Here is a 19,225-nt window from a genome sequence, read left to right on the forward strand (position 1 = left end):
ACTTCTGTTTATAGCTGTAGCAAATCTCATAGTCTCTCTTGCCTCCTTAAAGAATAAACCAAACATGTTAAACTGTGATAACAACAACTTGGTAAATAATATTTGTATAGCCCTCTAGAATTTATAGAGTTTCGCAAACTGAACACCAGCTCCTTTAGACCTCAAGACTCATCTGACAGATGAGAGAATGGGGCTTAAAGTGGCAGAGCTGGGATTCTGAGTCCAAACCCAGGTCTCCTGATGCCCGAGGTCCAGTGCTCTCTTCACCACAGCTGCCTCCTTGCTATGCCCAGACTCAAAAAGTTGTGCAGACTGAGAACATGAAAATAACATTCATGAAACGTTATGCTGTGAAACAGTAGATAGTGGTTATCAAAACTGTCAACAGGGTCTCAGAAAAAAAGCCAAGCTCTCTGTTTAATGAGACCAAAATTGGCCAGATGTTGAAAAACAAAATGGGCAGTAGATGGTATGAAGAACGATTTAATACAGAGTTAAATTCAATGATCACAGAAATTCAATATTCACAAATCCTCAAACACCATAATTTATAACTAGCCCACTCATTCTGTTTGCTTTAGAAATAAAGGGAAAGTTTCCAAACATTTTTTCAAAACAGAATTTGAAAAAAACAAAACTATGATCTTGTTCTTTAGTCCAATACTCCATATTATAAACTAAGAAACAGGTATGTGAATTAAAACATTCATTTGATATATGATGCTCCAAAAGGAAAGACAGCTAGAAATATATGTAGGTCTTTGATTAACATCTAACTTAAAGAATGCCAAACAGAGAAGGGCAAACAGATTTGAGAGCTGTTGGATTTTAATATTTTACAGCAAGGGGCGCCTGGGTGGCTCAGTTCTTAAGCGTCTGCCTTCGGCTCAGGTCATGATCCCAGGGTCCTGGGATTGAGCCCCAAATCAGGCTCCCTCCCCAGCAGGAAGCCTGCTTCTCCCTCTCCCATTCCCCCTGCTTGTGTTTCCTCTCTCGCTGAGTCTCTCTCTGTCAAAGAAATAAATAAGATCTTTAAAAAATAAAATAAAATATTACAACAAAACTCTGAATAACTTGTATAGCATATTTACTTTAGAGTAAGAACATTTGAATTCCTAAATCACTAAAATAACAGATCTTCACTAGACAATGAATTCACATTGTTCATGTTGATTGAGTGGTTACTATCAAGCAGGTATTAAATTGGGCATCATTTGTCCAAATATAAAGAGATGTCAAAATATAACACATGTAAACAATATGGGATCCCCAGTCTTCTTTGTATAAAAGTATATCATCATATGTTACTGTGACTAGCAGCCATTCAAAGTCCTTGGTCTACAATTCTGTTTAATATGCTTTTTCTATTCTTGTGTCACTATTAAGTTGTTCAAATTGTTTTCTTTTTTTTTTTTAACTTTTTTTTTTTAAGATTTTTATTTATTTATTTGACACAGAGAGATCACAAGTAGACGGAGAGGAAGGCAGAGAGAGAGAGAGAGAGGGAAGCAGGCTTCTCGCTGAGCAGAGAGCCCGATGTGGGACTCGATCGCAGAACCCTGAGATCATGACCTGAGCCGAAGGCAGCGGCTTAACCCACTGAGCCACCCAGGCGCCCTCAAATTGTTTTCAATGGGCAGAAAAAAAATCCTTCCTACAGGACCATAGTGTCTTCAATTTGAAGAGACATTCCCCCCCCCATTAAATCTGTAGGAAAATGTTTTTGCTTTTTCACTTTTAGTTTAAATGATCAGGTTTGATTGATTCAGCATGGACTTTGGCCTGTTTTACTGACTGCTGTACCCTCAGAGCTAGAACAGAGCCTGGCACATAGCATATACATTTGTTGAATGAATGAATGAATGAATGATTCCTATGATCTATGGCTCATTACATAAGAATATACTTATACAGAAGGATAAATATACATAAGAACTTTATACTTTGACTTTTTTTTTTTTAAAGATTTTTATTTTTATTTGTTTGACAGAGAGAGATCACAAGTAGGCAGAGAGGCAGGCAGAGAGAGAGGAAGGGAAGCAGGCTTCCTGCTGAGCAGAGAGCCCAATGTGGGACTCGATCCCAGGACCCTGAGATCATGACCTGAGCCGAAGGCAGTGGCTTAACCCACTGAGCCACCCAGGCGCCCATATACTTTGACTTCTTAATGCTTTTGAACTTGAAATAAAGAAACCCCTGATGTTTACATCACTCGGCTGCTTTGTGAAAAGCAATCTTCCATATATGTAAACAATAGCATGTGCAAGGTGTACAGTTATGCTAAGATTTGGTCATTAGCTTGGTGACAACTTGAGTGTTATCAACTACCTCACATATTTCTCTAAATCGTACAGCTCTAAGAGCTAAACTGTAAAATACCACGAAGGCTCAATTAAGCCAAAATGCACATGCTGAGAATTCTCCTTTGTAAATTAATTATTTCTCCACCGAAATCATTTATCAAGGCAAGTCCCATTCAGAATTAACATTCTAAGAAGAACCAGAAAATAACAGGTCGTACACAAGTTCTGCTTAGGAAGCTGTGATTGTCATTAAATTGCCCCATGGACCTGTTGTCCTTCTCCCCCTCAGAGCAGTGAATTCAGTTTCTATTTAAAGGGATGCTGTCTTTTTTTTTTTTTTCCGGAAGAAAAAGAAAATTTTGAGTTTGGAAAAAAATCCCTTTTAAAAGGTTCGATGAAAACTATCTGCTTAGAATGGTCAAAATAATGTTTGCTGAGAAAATGATCATCCGCTCCTTCTGAGTCTGGAGCGGGGCCACAGGGCATGATTAGGGGGTATCGGCTTTAGCCCGCGGTGCCAAGCCTGAGATCCCGCAAGAGAAGTAGAGGGCGAAAGAAGGGGCAACGTGGCCACCTGCCCAGTCCGCCGGGGACCGTGGGGCCACTGTCTGCTCCCAACTTTGTCAGCCTTTCCTCCTAGTGCATATGGTCCACGCGCCTCCCGACTCAGGCCGGCGACTCTCAGGCCAGAGCAGAACTGGGAGGCCAGCGGAGGCCCGGCGTTCCCCGGAACGGCCCTCGGGGCCCCGCGGCGCGGACCAGGGTTGCGGGAGGGGAGGGGGCTCGTCGCCCCTCCCCCCCCCCCCGCCCCGGCGGGGCCAGTGAGCGCCCAACGGCGGCCCGGCTGCTTCCTCGGCCAGCGCCCGCCGCGCCCTCCCCGCCCAGCCGGCGGCCCTCGCCACGCCCCGCGCCCCCGGAGCGCACCCCTGCGGACCGGCCGGAGCCCCCCGGGCTGCGCTCCTCCGGAGAGCCCCCGGCGCGGGAGTGCGGCCTAGTCGGGGTTACATAACGGGGCCGGGCCCCTCCGGAGCCGACCGGGGGCCGCGGGGCCCGCGCGGGCGGAGGCGGGGGCGCCGCCGCTCACCTGCCGTAGATGCCCTCGGTGATCCGATTCCGCTTTAGGGGGCGGCGGAGCTTACTGCAGTCGGCGTTCCGCCGCTTCATCCTCCCGCTGGGGGGCCGGGTGCCCGCGCCGCCTCCGCTGCCGTCTCTCACCTCGGCCGCCGCCGCCGCCGCCGCCGGCCCGCCCCGCGTCGGGCCTGGACTCTACCCCTGGGGCCGGTCACACAGACATGGAGCCAGCACCCGGGGGGAGGGGGTGGGACGGGGAGGGGGGGCTCAGAGCCTCCTCCGCCTTCGGAAACAAAGAAATGACAATTCCGGGGCCCGCCCGCCCCAGCACCAGCCAGCCGCCTGCCCGCCTCCTCGGCTCCGACGGACGGCCCCCGGGGCCAATGGAAGGCGCCGCTACGCCGCTGCTGGCCAATCCAAGGGCCAGCTGAGGCAAAACGGACTCGAGAACCTGCCTCTTTGAAGGACAGAAGAATGCGCCAATCATTATAGTGTCTGTGTGCGTGCCTGGGCCTATCAGAAAAGATTTAAATAGAGGCTTATAAATAGGCCCTATAAATATAACATCCTATATTATGCTTTATTGCGAAGGTACACTTCATGACTGTTGAATTGCGTTTCATTGTATGATAATCCATGCTAGAGAATACCGTGCTATATTCAGTGCCCGCTATCACTAGCACCGTATGAAATAGGGAGGCCTGGGTTTGCTGCATGTGCTGTTTCTGCGCTGACATGTGCTCCAGTCAGTCGCTTCATTATATAAGGGGCTCGCAGCATCCTCCCCCTCCGGGAGCCTCCGGGGTCAGCGCCGGGGGCCCTTCCTGCGGATCCTGGAGTGTTTGGCCAGGCCGGCCGCGTCAGCGCGCGACGGGGATACGAATGACAAAGCAAACCCCACACACACATAGACACACACACACCCTGCCAGCTCCCCACGACGTGGTGACAGGGCGGCGGCCAATCGGAGGAGGGGCGGGCGGGGCTGCTACGGTCCCGCCCCCTGGAGTATGCGTCACAGGGGGCGGGGCCGTGGGTGCGCGCGACGTCGCGCTGGGCTGCGGGGTGTGTGTGGGGCGGTGCGACCCTCGCTCCACGTCCGCAGGGCGGGCTGCGTGGCTGCCTCCGCTGGCATAGCGCCTGCTGGACACGGCGAGCGTCAGCGTCGGGGACGTGTGGTGCTGCGCGAGGGGCCCATGCCGCGGGGACTAAGAGCGGCTGCTCCGCGGCGAGGGCCGGGCTTCTCAGATGTTGGGACACCGGCCAGCGACCCCTCACCCAACCTTCCTAGAGCTCCGATTTTGTGCCAGGCACCGTGCTAAGTGCTTTACATATACTTACTCATTTACTCCTCATTATTCCCTTGCAACGTAGGTATGAAGAAAATCACATTAGAAAAGACAGCAAAGATTCTTTTAAAAAGAATGTCATTAAAGAGAACTGGGCAGCTGTCAAAAAGTAGCTGAAGGGAGAAGAAACACTCATGAATCTCTTCACCTTATCACGACCACTATCAGCATTCTAAATTTTTTCTTTTTTTCCTATTTGCCCCCATAGGTGATATTCTTATTCCTATTGCTGCTATTATTACTGAACAGAGTAGTGATCATACTAGATATTCAACTTTGTGTTCTGTTCTCTGTGTGTGTGTGTGTGTGTGTGTGTGTGTAGATCAAAAGAAGTTTATTAAGTGAACATACAGAAAAAGCTCTCAAAAGTGCGAGGGGTCCCAACAGGGTTGCCACTGAGGGCCTTTAAGGTCCGTCTTTTTGTATTCTGTACCTTAATGTAAACATTGGCCCATGTTACTATGCATTCTCCCTAAATATTTCTGATGGCTGCTGAATCTCCCATCAAGTGGCTGTACCAACTTAACCACACACCAGCAGTGGGACTGTGAGGTGGTCTTCCAGCACATTTTAAAAACTTCCAGGAAGTAGATGGTATCTGGTTTTGTCCTGAGGTGGGTGGACCTCTTCCTACCCTATAATTACCCCCAAGGAGGAACTTGTAATTTGTATCAAATTCATCATTCTCATCTGCTGTTCTTCTTTGTTTTACCCTGCTCACAAATCTCTAAAGATCCTCCAAACCTGAAAACCATTCTCTTTGTTATAGCATCCAGAGCTGTCACAAGGGAGACCCAGTCTCCTTTTCCAGGCCTACCCAGGCCAGCAAGCCTTATCTACTCACTGTCCTCAAACCCATTGCAGCCTTATCTTCCCTTCTTCCTGCCTTTGCTCCCACACAGAGCATCTCCCCAGTGCTGCTCCTAAGTCAGTTTCCTGGGTAGGCTTGTTCATCCACCAAGGACGAAAGCTTCTTGGGAGATTGGATCCATATTCCGAAGAGATGCAATTTTGAAAAATCACAAGAGTACCTGCCTTTTCAGACCAGCTTAGCCACTTACTAGCTTGGGCACGTTACAGAATTTTAGAACCTCTGTTTCCACTTGGGCATGCAGTAGGTAACAGCAAACTATTACTATTAATAGTATACTTGTTTTTCATCCCTCACTTCTCTCCAGCATGTTGATAAAGTGGCCCTGCGTGGCCAAGGATAACAAACTCTGTGAGCTCAAACTTCCACCAAGGCTGCCCATCATTGTGAAAGGGTCTGAATGGAACACTCTGCTTGGAGCAGCAGGGAAAGGCTTCAGCTGCCAAGGTGAATTTGTTCATGGAGGAGGATACAGACAGGACCTAAAAATCAATATGCTGGTGGCTTGACTGCATCAGGAAGTTTTCATGGTAAGATCCTGGCTCCAGACTCCATGGGACCCTAGATCTGAATAGCCATCAGCTCCAGAACCTCAAAGTTCCAGATTACCCAGGCCAGAGACAAACAGCCAACTCAGTAAGGTTATAACAGGGCCATATCCATGGTCTTTTCCACTCCCCCTTATGTCCCTGTTATCTAGGACAGTGCCATGACACACTCTGAAATGAAGAGGTGAGTAATCCTGGAAAAGATGACAGAGGCGCTGAAGCGCACTGTCTAGCCTACCATCCTGATAAAGACATTCCATGCCATGGGAGAAGCATGGAGTTACTGGGAGTTACTCTCAAGCATAGGGCTACATGGGAGAAAGAGAGAATAGAGAAAATCTGGAGTTCTGGGTTCCAGTCTTAACTCCCTGGTGTTGAGTTACCTGCATACAGCTGTGCCAAGATCCCCTCTGGAGACCCTTCAAGCCCTATGTTTAGAAGCAGGTCATATTAGCTCCATTTTACAGATGAGAAAACTGAGGCTCAGAGAAAATAAAATTATGCAGTTGGCTTGGTAGAGCAGTTTAGCTCAAGGAACAGCTGAGTGAGATCAAACTGTGATGCTATAGGTTGTATCTGGTGTTAGGTGATTGGCTCGAGTGGGATGATGAGAACAGTCCTCTTGCCAAGAGCCCACAGGACAACTGCCCTTCTCCATTTCATTCTCTTTCACTCCTTCTGCCCCAGCCAGACCATCTCTTTTTCTGGCCCACCCTAGCCCACACCCCCTTTGGCTCCAATCAAGTGCCAGCCTTTCCCCTCTGAGCCCTCAAATAGCTCTTTGGGATCCTAAGGGCACAGACCTGGGCAGAGATGAGGCAGACCTCCCGCCTGCCACAGAGCACCCCCAACTCCCCATACCTCCACTACCAGTCAGGAACCAGGGGAGATCAGTGGCCATTTTACAGACGAGTAAGACAGGGAAGGGAAATCATTTGTTCTCACTCAAAAGACCAAGACCCAGTCAATAATTCAGGGCTGGGGTGCCTGGGTGGCTCAGTGGGTTAAGCCGCTGCCTTCAGCTCAGGTCATGATCTCAGGGTCCTGGGATCGAGTCCCGCATCGGGCTCTCTGCTCAGCGGGGAGCCTGTTTCCCTCTCTCTGCCTGCCTCTCTGCCTACTTGTGATCTCTCTCTCTGTCAAATAAATAAATAAAATCTTAAAAAAAAAAAAAAAAAAAGAATTCAGGGCTGTCCCTCCTCTTCTCCTGAGACATTTGATGAGCAAGGGATTGAGATTTGCACTTGAGCTTCACCTGAGCTCAGAATGGCTCAGAATAGCCTGGAGAGTGATCATCACACCCTGTTTCACAAATAAGAAAACGACATTCCGGGGCACCTGGGTGGCTCAGTGGGTTAAAGCCTCTACCTTCGGCTCAGGTCGTGATCCCAGCATCCTGGGATCGAGCCCCACAACGGGCTCTCTGCTCAGCAGGGAGCCTGCTCCTTAATAAAATCTTTAAAAAGAAAAGAAAACTATATTCCCCCCCTCAAGCCCAAGCCCACCAGGCAGGGCTGGCCCAGCTGCCTTGAACTTGGTTCCCATGCCTCAGGAGTCACAGAAAAGTCCAGACATTGGGATGGCCACCTATCATACATGTATCTGTGTCCCCTAGAGAACCCTGTTAATGGAGGATATTCGTTGTAGTGTTTAGAACAGGAACAGTTTAGAAATAACCCAGATAATCCCACAAAGGGGGCTAGTCAAACAGGGTCACATATTCTTACCACAGAAGTCCTGTGGCATGGAGAATGGTGACACAGCACTTAACCACATACAGTCACTGCTCTAAGCGCCATATCCACTTTGATCTCATCCTCACAACACCACCACGAGGTAGGGATGATTACTGATGCCATATTACAGAGGAGAAAACTGGCACAGAGCAATTCAGTTCTTTGCCTAAGGTCACACAATAAGTGACAGAGCCCAGATTCAAACTCAGAAATTCTGGCATCAGAGCCTGGGTTCTTAACCACTTTGATAGAGTGTAGTAGAAAGATTGTCCTGGCTTGGAAATGATTTATGATATACTGTTCATGGAAAAAGCAATTACCCAACAGTATGTGCTGTATAATCCCATTTTTGTAGGGGAGAAAACAAGGCGTAAATTCACATGAATAGAAAAAAAAAAAATCTGAAAAATATACAAAAAGAAGTAGAACTGGTTTTTGGAGATGTTGAAATCACGGGTGCTTTATGTAAACTTTTTGCATGTCTGCATTTTCAGAGTTTTCTACAGTAAATATGCCAACCCTGTGCAATTATAATAATTACGAACATTTATGGAAGATTTTCTACACATCTGACACACGCTCTTCCTCATATACTCTTCATGACTGGGGTTCCCTGGGTGGCTCAGCCAGTTAGGCGTCCGGCTCTTGGTTTCAGCTCAGATCATGATCTTGTGGGTCATGGGATCAAGCCCCACATTAAGCTCCACACCTGTGAGGAGTCTACTTGAAGATTCTCCCTGTCTGCCCCTCCCCCCGTCGCATGCACGCACTCTCTCTCAAATAAACAAACCTTTAAAAAAAATCTTCACAACCACCCTATGAGATTGACACTGATTTTCTCTACTTTAAAGATGAGGAAACAGGGCACCTGGGTTGCTCAGTGGGTTAAGCCTCTGCCTTTGGCTCAGGTCATGATCTCAGGGTCTTGGGATTGAGGCCCGCATCGGGCTCTCTGCTCAGCAGGGAGCCTGCTTCCTCCTCTCTCTGCTTGCCTCTCTGCCTACTTGTGATCTCTGTCAAATAAATAAATAAAATCTTTAAAAAAAAAAGAGGAAACAGAGATATTGATCATCCCGCCCAAGTTCACACAGCTAATAATTTGTGGAGTCAGGATTTAAATGCAAATTGCCTGACTCCGAAGCTCATATTGAGTGAATGAATGACTGAGCCACACTTTAACCAGGCAGGCCCAGAGCAGGATCACACACCCTTAGTAGAGGGAATGGAGGACCTCCCTACGTGCTTGCTCACTGCCCATAACCGAGCTTTACAATGCTTGACTCAGATGAGGATGACACGGTGAGTATGCTGATGGAGTCCTGTTTTTACAGAAAATGCATGATTACATGTGAATTCCGCAGTCTCTGGGACTTGATTCGTCATACCTGGAGGAACCTGGTCTCTTAGATCAGAATGCCACAGGCATGGTACCACTTGCCCACCTTCCTTTCTATAACCCAGCCACCACTCAGGCTTACTCTTCCCAGGTTTGTGAGAACTCTGTGAGGAAAGTAGAGCAGGTCACCTTATTTGACTCATAAGGAAATTGAGACTGTGAGTGGTTTACTAAATGAAAGGCAGAATTGCAAAGTAGTTGACAGCATAAACGGTTGGCGTAGATGGAGGTGGGTTGGGTCCCACCCCTAGCATTTATGAGCTGTGTGACGTTGAGCACTCACATCACCTCTCTGAGCAGCAGCTTCCTCATCTGTAAGATGGGATGACTGTGCCTGTTCGCACAGGCTTGAGGGGAAAAGTAGATGGAATAATGTATGCAAAATGCTTGGTCCAGTGCTTGGCATTCCAAAAATGGCAGTTGTTATTTATTCAACAAATATTTAGGGGAGTCTGGGTGGCTCCATTGGTTAAGCATCTGCCTTAGGCTCAGGTCATGATCTCATGGGTCCTGGGTTCGAGCCCCGCCTCAGGCTCTGGCTCAAGCAGGGCGTCTGCTTCTCCCTCTCCCTCTGTGTGCTTTCTCTCTCTCTCTCTCTCTCTCAAATAAATAAAGAAAATCTTTTTGAAAAACCAAATATTTATTGATCACCTATTAGGACGGAGCACTAGGTGTTGAGATACAACAATAAAAATCCCTGTTCTGGGGGGGCTGGGTGGCTCAGTGGGTTAAGCCACTGCCTTCGGCTCAGGTCATGATCTCAGGGTCCTAGGATCGAGTCCTGAATCGGGCTCTCTGCTCAGCAGGGAGCCTGCTTCCCTCTCTCTCTCTCTGCTTGCCTCTCTATCTACTTGTGATCTCTCTCTGTCAAATAAATAAATAAAATCTTTTTTAAAAAAATCCCTGGGGCACCTGGGTGGCTCAGTGGTTAAGCCTCTGCCTTCGGCTCAGGTCATGATCTCAGGGTCCTGGGATCGAGTCCCGCATCAGGCTCTCTGCTCTGCGGGGAGCCTGCTTCCTCCTCTCTCTCTCTCTCTGCTTGCCTCTCTGCCCACTTGTGATCTCTCTCTGTCAAATAAATAAAATCTTAAAAAAAAAAAAATCCCTGTTCTTTCAGTGCTTGGCTGGGAGATGGAGAGTGCGGGGGTGGTCGTCTGACAGGAGGAGGCTTTTGGGCAGAGGGAGTAGCAGGTGCACAAAGCGCTTTCCCCAATATTTTGTTATGAAAAGTTTCTAACAGAAGCCAAAGAAGTTGGAAGAATGATACAGTGAAAAGCCATTTACCTCCCACCTAGATTTGACAATGAACATTTAACTATATTTGTTTTGTGACATATCTGCCCTCCATCCCCTGTGCTTTCTTGTACCAGGTGAGCTGCCATGAGGATTTGGAGACAGAATGTCTGGAGCCGGAGTCTGAAAACAGGGACCTTTTGCAAGAGTCGGAGGGGAAGAGAGAACATTCCCCTTTGGACAAATCTGTTGGGAGAGGCCAACTGAGGGGGACACCTCCCTTTATTAAAGAAAGCCTGTTTGGCAAGGAGCTTGGCCCTCTTGTCAAGCAGTCAGTCCCTGACTGGGGCAGGAGCAGTCTGCATAGGGGTTTCCAGGGGTGTGGAACCAGCTGCCACCCACACGGTGCTGGCCAGAGGATAAACACAACCATCAGGGGGGCTCTAGGCACAGGAGCCAGCAGTGACTGAAAATCTTCATGTTCATCTGGCTAACCTTTGGTGTCCCTGGGCAGGTGAGTCCAGCTGCCTGGTTTACAAGGTGCTGGTACAGGACCCAGGCCAACTAAGGTCATGTTTGCTTATCCCCCACACAGGGGAGCCCCCTCCTTATGGAAACCCAGTTCACAGGAAGTGCTGAGGGCCAGAAATCAGAATCATGGGGTGACCATAAGGGAATGGAAACTTCTATCTCTAATCTCTAGGGGTCAGGCTACCTTCTGTCTATTGCTACTGTTGAGGGGGGCAGAGGACTGGGAATCCCATGTTCCTAGATTTTGAAGAGGACTTAGAAGTCGTCTGGGCCACAGTTACATGGCTAAACGCCCAGTTGCTCAATCTGGGCTTTGGGTCTGGGTTAAATCCCAGTTCTCCTACTTACTAGTCCTGTCACCCTCAACAAGTCACATGACCCTTCTGGACCTTTATAGTATAAGGCTAATAGGACCCCCCTCCCAGGGTTTAACTGGGTTCATACATGTGCCCAGAACAGTACCTACCAAGGGTAAGTACTTGGTGAGTGTTAGCTCCAGGAAACATCTAGAGCAAAAGGAACTGGTGTCGGTGGTTCGCAGCCATTTTTCCCCCATGCATGCACTAACATATGGTTTAATATTGTTATTTTTTACAAAAGTGGGAACATATTGTACACACTGTACCATAACTCACTTTTCCACCCAATAGTATATTCTCTGTGTCACTTTTGATGAACGTGAAAAGCATTTTCCTCTGGATTTTCCACGTATGTTCAGGACCATGATGTGTGTCCTGTAGCTTATTTGCCAGTCCCCTACTACTGGACATTTAGGTTACTTTCAATTTTTTTTCCTTCTGCAAATAAAGCTGCACTAAGCAAGAAAAGAGTGATGTCAGCTGACTGTATTACCTTGGGTATGACCTTCTGGTGTGAGTTTCTTCATCTAAAAACAGAATAACAAGATTCTTCTGGGTGATTAAAATCTCTTGCACACTGCATATGAATCACTTCCAAGACTTCGCTGACATGTAACCATCAGCTTCTGTTTGCATTCCTCTAGGGACAGGGTGCTCACTACCGCAGGAATAGCCTGTTTCTCCGGACAGCTGTAATGGTCAATAAAGAATCCACCCATGGTGGGCCAAAATCTGCCTCCCTGCAATTCCTAGTCTGGTTTTATTACTTGAGGCTCCATAAATTCAGTCTACACTCAAAGGCCAGAAGCTGAGGCCAATGTAGAAGGTAAGAAAATTTCAATCCTTCCCTTCCTTTCTCCCTCCCTCCCTTTCTTTCTTTATGCTTATTATAGATCAGACCATCTGCTAGGCACATGGATGGGGGCTACAAAAGTTAGCTGCAGGGTCAGAACTGGATCCCAGGCACCCTAAAGCGCATTTCAGGGGACTGCCTGCCCCCTGCTTTGGGACAGGGGTCCTGAAGCTGGTGACCTGCCTCAGATACTGTAAGTACATATGCCCCAGGCAGAGTCCTGGGTTGCTTTGTGAAGAGGTGACCAGAGTTGGAGACAACTACAACCTAGGGCTTGGGCAGGTTTTTACTAGAGCTGGACCCAAGCCTCCTTTCTTCTCCCCCACCTACCCTTAAAAGATTTACAAACAAGTAGATTTAAATACAGATCCAAATATAAATAATTCCAACCATGTAACTCTGCAGAGTTAGCTCCCCAGGGGTTCTGTCTGGATCTTCCTCAGGGCTTAGTGTTTTTCTTTGCTTTCACTTCATTCATTCTCATTTGATACATTCTTACTAAGAGCTCACTGGATAAGGTTTTAAAAGAGAAATTTTGTTCAATCCAAAACTCCCCCTGAGGTTTCGTTTCCCCATTTGTAAATTAGGAGTGCTGATCCACTCTCCACCTTGTAAGGAGATGGGGAGGTTAAACTGAAGTCACAAGCAAAGGAGGGTTCTCTTGTGTGGGTGCCCAGTGAATGGACGCCCTCTTGGAAACCGCACACAGTGCCTGCCCTAGAGTAGGAATGTAGCAACTGCTTGTTGAATGAACAAATAAGTGAGTGATTCGATGAATGGGGTCTCGTTGGAATAAATGCATTTCTTCCCCTGCCCGTCATAATCCCTCTGCTTCTGTCTTAACTCCCTCAACAGGCCAACAAAGCCAGCCTTGCGGCCGGAGATAAGGTTTTTGGCGGGTATCTCCGGTACCGCTCCCTGGAGTGGGGGTGGGGGCAGAGGGGTGATGCCTGGAGCGGGTGCAGGTGCCACACGGACACGGACACAGGATGGGCTCTAAGTACCCACCGTCTATGCGGCGCTGCCTGCCCCCATGGACCCTAATGCTCGAGGCGGCTCTCGTTGTCATCTTCTTCTTTTTCACCTCCTATGACACTTTGTCACAGGATCCGCCGAAGCAGCTCATGAGGACTTTTCGAGGTGAGTGTCCAGAGGGGAGGTGGTCACAGAGGCAAATAGCAGGAACAGGGGAAGTGAGAAGATCCGTGGTCCTCCAGAGGCCTACATGTTCCTCTCCACAAAGTCTCCAAATAAATGGGTTCCCACACCTTCTCCTATAGGTTGCACGGAGACCGGCCAACAACTTAGGCTCCCCCTTTAAGGACCAGCGTGGACATCTTCTCTTCCATGAAGCCTTCCTTGATTTGTCAGGGCAGTGAGGGGTCTCCTATTCTGTTTTTCTAGAATTTCCTTTGCCAGATGGTCTTCGTAAGTCTCTGCTTTTCTGTCCCTTCCTCCCCTTTCTCCCGAGCAGCAAAAAATTTCACATTGTTCGGCTTTTAGTTTTTGTTTCCTTTTTTTTGGTGTCTCTTACTCATTTCTGTATCACCCTCCTTTTGGTAGCATGACTCTGTTGCCCCTTCCCCAGCCCCAGGCTTCTCCTTCTCACTCATTGGCTGGGAAGTCTACATTCTGTCTGCAAATCCAGGGCCATAAGGTATGGCTGAAGAGGAGTGTAGGATGGTTGTGATTTTATATGCAGCTAAAAATCTTCACAGACTGTGATGAGAACAACTGTAAACAAGACATATGTCCCCAGTGGTGTGGCTTTTGCTTTTTTTTTTTTTTTTTTTTTTTTTTTAAAAGATTTCATTTATTTGACAGAGAGAAATCACAAGTAGGCAGAGAGGCAGGCAGAGAGAGAGGAGGAAGCAGGCTCCCTGCTGAGCAGAGAGCCCAATGTGGGGCTCGATCCCAGGACTCTGGGATCATGACCTGAGCCGAAGGCAGCGGCTTAACCCACTGAGCCACCCAGGCGCCCCGGCTTTTGCTTTTAAAAAAAAAAATCGAGATGCGTTTCAAGCATCTCACTGAGCCAATCTCTTATCTATGATAATGGATGGGCCTTGTTGAGTGTCCTCCCTGAGACAAAGCTGAAGCCCTAGTCTGGTTGAGTGCCCACTTCTTCCTGAGTGACATTAACTGGCTAGAAAGCAGAGGAAAAGCCTCGCTGGGCTCTCTGCAGCAGTAAACAGGACAAAGAGATGACCTGGGGAGAGAAGCCTCTGCACCAGCTCAGTAGCCGACCCAGAGAGGGGCCCTTAGCGCCTGACCAACAAGGCTGAGGCAAATTAAAGTTCATTTCACTTCACTTTCATTCTTTCCAGTCCAACACAATGTAATTCAATGCATGCCATTCATTCACGCATGTATTCATTCAACCCTGTATTAAAACCAGTGGGGGATCTAGACATGGGCTAATCAGTTAATATTTATTGAACTCTTACTATGTACCAGGCACAGTTTCAATGCTTTAGATTGAACCCTGACAACAATCCCATGAGGCAGTACAATTATGATCTCTGTTTTTCATATAAGGAAATGAGGCACATGGACGTTGAATAATTTGCACAAAGTCACTCAACTAGGACAGCACAGCAAATTGAAATTTGCACAGCCTGGTTTTAGTTTCCATGCCCTTAACCATTATGCTTCACTGCCCCATTTTCCAGTGAGCTTGAGTCACTTTTCACATAACCAGTGGGTGTAGGAGCCAGTATTTCAACTCTGTATGTTGGCACCAGGGTTCATGTTCTTCATCCCCTCTGCTCTGCTGCTAACACAGAAATAAAGTGTCCTCAGGGCACTGGGTGGCTCAGATGGTTGAGCATCTGCCTACAGCTCAGGTCATGATCTTCAGGTCCTGGTATCGAGCCCTGCTTTGGGCTCCCTGCTCAGCGGGGAGTCTGCTTCTCCCTCTCCCTCTGTCTCTCTTCTACTTGTGCTCTGTCTGTCCCTCTGTCTCTCTCAAATAAATAAAAATTTAAAATCTTGAAAGAAAAGAAAGGAAAGAAAGAAAGAAAGAAAGAAAGAAAGAAAGAAAGAAAGAAAGAATGGAAGGAAGGAAGAAAGTGTCTTCGGACACTCACTTTACATGGAAGCACAGAGGAGAGCTCACAACCCAGGCAGGGGAGTTGATGGTGTCAGGGAAGGCTTCTAGAAGGAAGTAACCGACCAGCCATGTCTTAGAGGCTTGGTAGGAGTTAACCATGTGAAAATGGATCATCATCCAGAGTGAGAGGACAGCAAGAGTTGGTGTGTGCACTCCTTGGAGCGGACTAGGTTAGGGCTTAACACTGCAACATTGGAGCCCAAAAAAGGCAGTAGGGCATCGTGGACCCACTGGGTTGAGTAAGGAGCTTGACCATCTTGCTGCTGAGCTGATAGGAAGCAGGGGTGTGGTGAGTTTGGGTTCAGGTTATGGAGAAAGCCATTCCAGGGCTAATGGGGGGCGGTAAGGGAAAGGGCCATGACTTGAGGTGGGAGACCAGCATGTGGCTTGTGTGTAGTATGGACCAGAGGGCTTCAAATACTTCTGATCATGCACACCATCTTTCAAGCATGTACCATACTTACATGTCATCACCCAGTACTGCTGCATGAATATATTTTGTACATCGTACGAATACACACAAATTAGAAAATTTGGAAGAGGTCGAATGAAATATACAATGTTTTCAAATTACTGATGATTGATGGCACCAGTCAATCTCAAGGCAAGGTCCGTTGTTCCTGTTACTGAGAGTGGCTATAAATCCATTCCTAGAGTCTTCTTGATAACTGCAAATTCTCCTTTTTGACTTCTTCTCAGATCTAATTAGACTGACTTTTTTTAACCTTGAATGTGACGGATGAAGGGTTTGCACAAGAAACATTGCTCTGCCCTTTTTTTTCATACGCTTGGCTGCCATTATGGTTTTGTCTTCATTCTGTGGTCTTAGGCAGGTGTTGTTAGTTCATTATGTGAAGGTTAGTTGAGCTAAAACTAGGTTGCCTAATGTGTCAATTCACTTGATCTAATCCAGTCAATGTGAACTCAATGTTATTCAAAGCAGCCAATTCCAAAAAGACGTTTTTGAGGCAATCAGCATGCATCCCATATGGTATACAGGAATTGTTGTTAGTTTTGTTAAGTCTGATAATAGCATGGTGGGGCTTTTTTTAAAGACCCTATCTGCTTAGAGAGGTGTATTGAAATGAAGCAATGGCCTGGGCTTGCTTTATGCCAGAAAGAAAAAAAAAAAAAAAAAAGGGAAAGAAGTGGAAAAGATAATAAAAACCAGATCGGCCCTGTGTGACAGTCATCAAAGCTGGGAATGGGTACATGACATTCACCATGCAACTCTGTTTTTGAATATGCTTAATGTTTTCCATAATAAAGAATCAAATTTAAAACAAAAAGCCAAACAAAACCCTGCCATTCATTGCAACCTGATGAATATAGAGAAACACATCACCCTCTTCCCTGGGGGCCAACATTCCCTTGGGACCCCTTCCAAAGCTAGGAGACTAGAAACTGTCTGACATCCGAGGCGAGCAGGGAAGGCTCCTGGGTCAGTGTGGGTCTTAAATACTTACAGAGCTGCAAACTTCATCAAGGCCCTTTGGAGGTAGGATAGCCCAGATCAGTGATTCCCAGAGTGTGGTCCCCAGACTACCCCCCTCAGTCACTAACAGCTCAAGAATGTGTTAGAAATGCAGATTCCTGGGCCCTGATCCATATCTCCTGATCAGAAATGTTCAGGGTGGGCCCCAGCACACCGTGTTTTACCAAGCCCTCTAAGCAATTCTTTTTTTTTTTTTTTTTAAAGATTTTATTTATTTACTTGACAGAGAGAGATCACAAGTAGACGGAGAGGCAGGTAGAGAGAGAGAGAGAAGGAAGCAGGCTCCCTGCTGAGCAGAGAGCCCGATGCGGGACTCGATCCCAGGACCCTGAGATCATGACCTGAGCCGAAGGCAGCGGCTTAACCCACTGAGCCACCCAGGCGCCCCCTCTAAGCAATTCTTACCCACACAAGAGTTTGAGAAACGTGGGAGCCAGACTGATTTAACTTCTGCCTCTGCCCCTTAGCTGCGAGACCTTGGGCAAATTATTCCATCTCCCTTGGCCTCTATTTCAACCTGGGTCACGCGACAACAGTACTTTTTCAATTTATTGTTGGAAGGTTTGAATGAATGAGCACACATAAGGACAGATTAAGAGTATTCATTTTCACTATGAATAGACTTCAATTTCTTATAGTTTTAAAAAAAACTGGAAGGACTCCTATCTTCTTCCAGGAGCCCCTGGGGATTGTCTGGAGCACCTTCTGAGGTGTGTGCTCCCTACGCTGATGACCACTGGTCTGCACAGCCAGTGACGAGGCCAAGTGGGGAGGGATACCGAAAAGGCAAGGTGTCAAAATATTCAAGAGACATCTAGGAGATCAAAAGAGTTGTACCTGATGGATGTGAAGGAGGGGTTTAAGGATGGCTTCAGACATGTGCTTTGGTATATGGGAAGTGCCAGTTCCTGAGAACAGAAGCAGAAGTGGATGAACAGGTTGGACAGTAAATGAACAATGATATATTCATTCTGGGCTTTGGGTTGAGGTGACTTACAAGATGCTTAGGAGAAGTAGAGTGCAGCAGCTAGCTATTGCTGCATAACAAACCACCCCCAAACTTAATGGTTGAAAAAAGCAACCATTTAGTTTGCTCATGATCGTGATTAAGTGCTTCAGCAGAAGAGTTATAGCAGTAAAAGAGGATAAGCCCTCATGAGTGGGTGCTTTTCAAAACTCTGTCACATGTTGACTAATGTTGCATTGACCCAAGCAAATCAGAAGGCCCAACCTAGGAGGGAGAGGTCTATACTGGAAGGCATGATTCACTGGGAGCCATTACTATAACCATCTACACACAAAGCCTGCTCTTGGACTGCCACATTGGGGAAACATACTGGACCTTGCACCGTGGATACTACCCAGGTCCCCCTTCCCTCTGCTCCCCAAAGGGAGGAGAGCTACCAAAAGACAAGAGGGGCTTTTCCACTGACATGTAAACACAATACCCCCAAATCCTACAATGTTCCACATCTTAGCCTTGGCTGCCCCCTTGACTGGGACATTATTTTCCTATTCCAGGATGCTGTAGGGGTGAAGGTAGAGTGGGAGTAGAGGCCACTGGGAAACAGAAGTCAGCCTAGGGCTCTATGGATGGTCCCAGTTTGGGGCAGCAGAGGTCTTCCCAGTCAGCTGTGGATAGAAGAGTGTGGAAGTGGAGCCTAGACCCTAAGGGCCAGAAGCTGGTTCTGGCTTCCGAGTTGTTGGTGCTTAAGTGTCTACAGGCCAGAGGAAGGAGCAGAGGTGGGTGGAAACACAGAACTAGAACCACAGGGGCAGCTAGGCCAGGGGGTGGGGAGCAGTCTTGCCCAAAGTCATGTAACCAAAAAGTGGCAGGCACAGTATAATAGTGACTTACTCTGCGTATCCAGTGCCAGGCTAAGTGATATGCATGAGCCAGTGAAAGTATTCACAGCAATCCTCTGAGCAGATGCCATTGTTTCATACCCATTTTACAGATTAGGAAGCTGGGACACAGAGGTAGAGGCAGGCTCTGAGCCCTGACAACCTGACTTGGAGTCTTCACTGTTATACCCCATGTGCTATGTGGGGAGGCATGACGTATCGTGGTTAAACCCAGATGGTCTGCATTCCGATCGCTCACCATGTGCTAGCTGTGTGACCTGGGCTAGTTACAGCGCCTCTCTGGGCCTCCCTTTCCTCCCTGTAAGAGGTGGGTAATAAATAGTACCTACTGCATGAAGCTGTAGTAGGTGAAAGCCAGAAGGCTTCTAGAATGGTGCCTGGTGTGTGGAGGGCACCATACTCATGCCTGCTCCTACAATGCTGGTCATCATCGCCTCCTCTCACACCACCAGGCCCTCAGCTTAGACTCTTCCTGCAAGTCATGGGGCTTCCATAACATTCT

At 47.6% G+C, this 19,225-nt stretch overlaps 2 protein-coding genes across 4 annotated transcripts in view; one reads left to right on the forward strand and one right to left on the reverse strand.

Moving 5' to 3' along the window:
• The window catches only part of MACO1 (macoilin 1), a 65,535-nt gene extending 61,821 nt beyond the window's left edge, over positions 1-3,714 (reverse strand). Inside the window, exon 1 of the mRNA XM_047726304.1 lies at positions 3,388-3,714. Within this exon, the coding sequence (XP_047582260.1) occupies positions 3,388-3,467 (80 nt within the window). The 5' untranslated portion in view covers positions 3,468-3,714. The remainder of the gene's footprint in view (positions 1-3,387) is intronic.
• Positions 3,715-13,195: 9,481 nt separating this feature from the next.
• LOC125099264 (RH-like protein) overlaps positions 13,196-19,225 on the forward strand; it is a 37,106-nt gene continuing 31,076 nt past the window's right edge. For 2 of the 3 annotated variants that reach the window (XR_007127073.1, XM_047728722.1), the window contains exon 1: positions 13,196-13,390. Coding sequence is in view for 1 of the 3 variants with exons in the window: in XM_047728722.1 (XP_047584678.1) it covers positions 13,240-13,390 (151 nt within the window). In the remaining 2 variants the exon portion in view is untranslated. The remainder of the gene's footprint in view (positions 13,391-19,225) is intronic. The other variant, XM_047728724.1, reaches the window with a different exon arrangement.

This window comes from Lutra lutra, chromosome 4, assembly GCF_902655055.1.
Source record: "Lutra lutra chromosome 4, mLutLut1.2, whole genome shotgun sequence".
NCBI classification, from domain to species: Eukaryota; Metazoa; Chordata; class Mammalia; order Carnivora; family Mustelidae; genus Lutra; species Lutra lutra.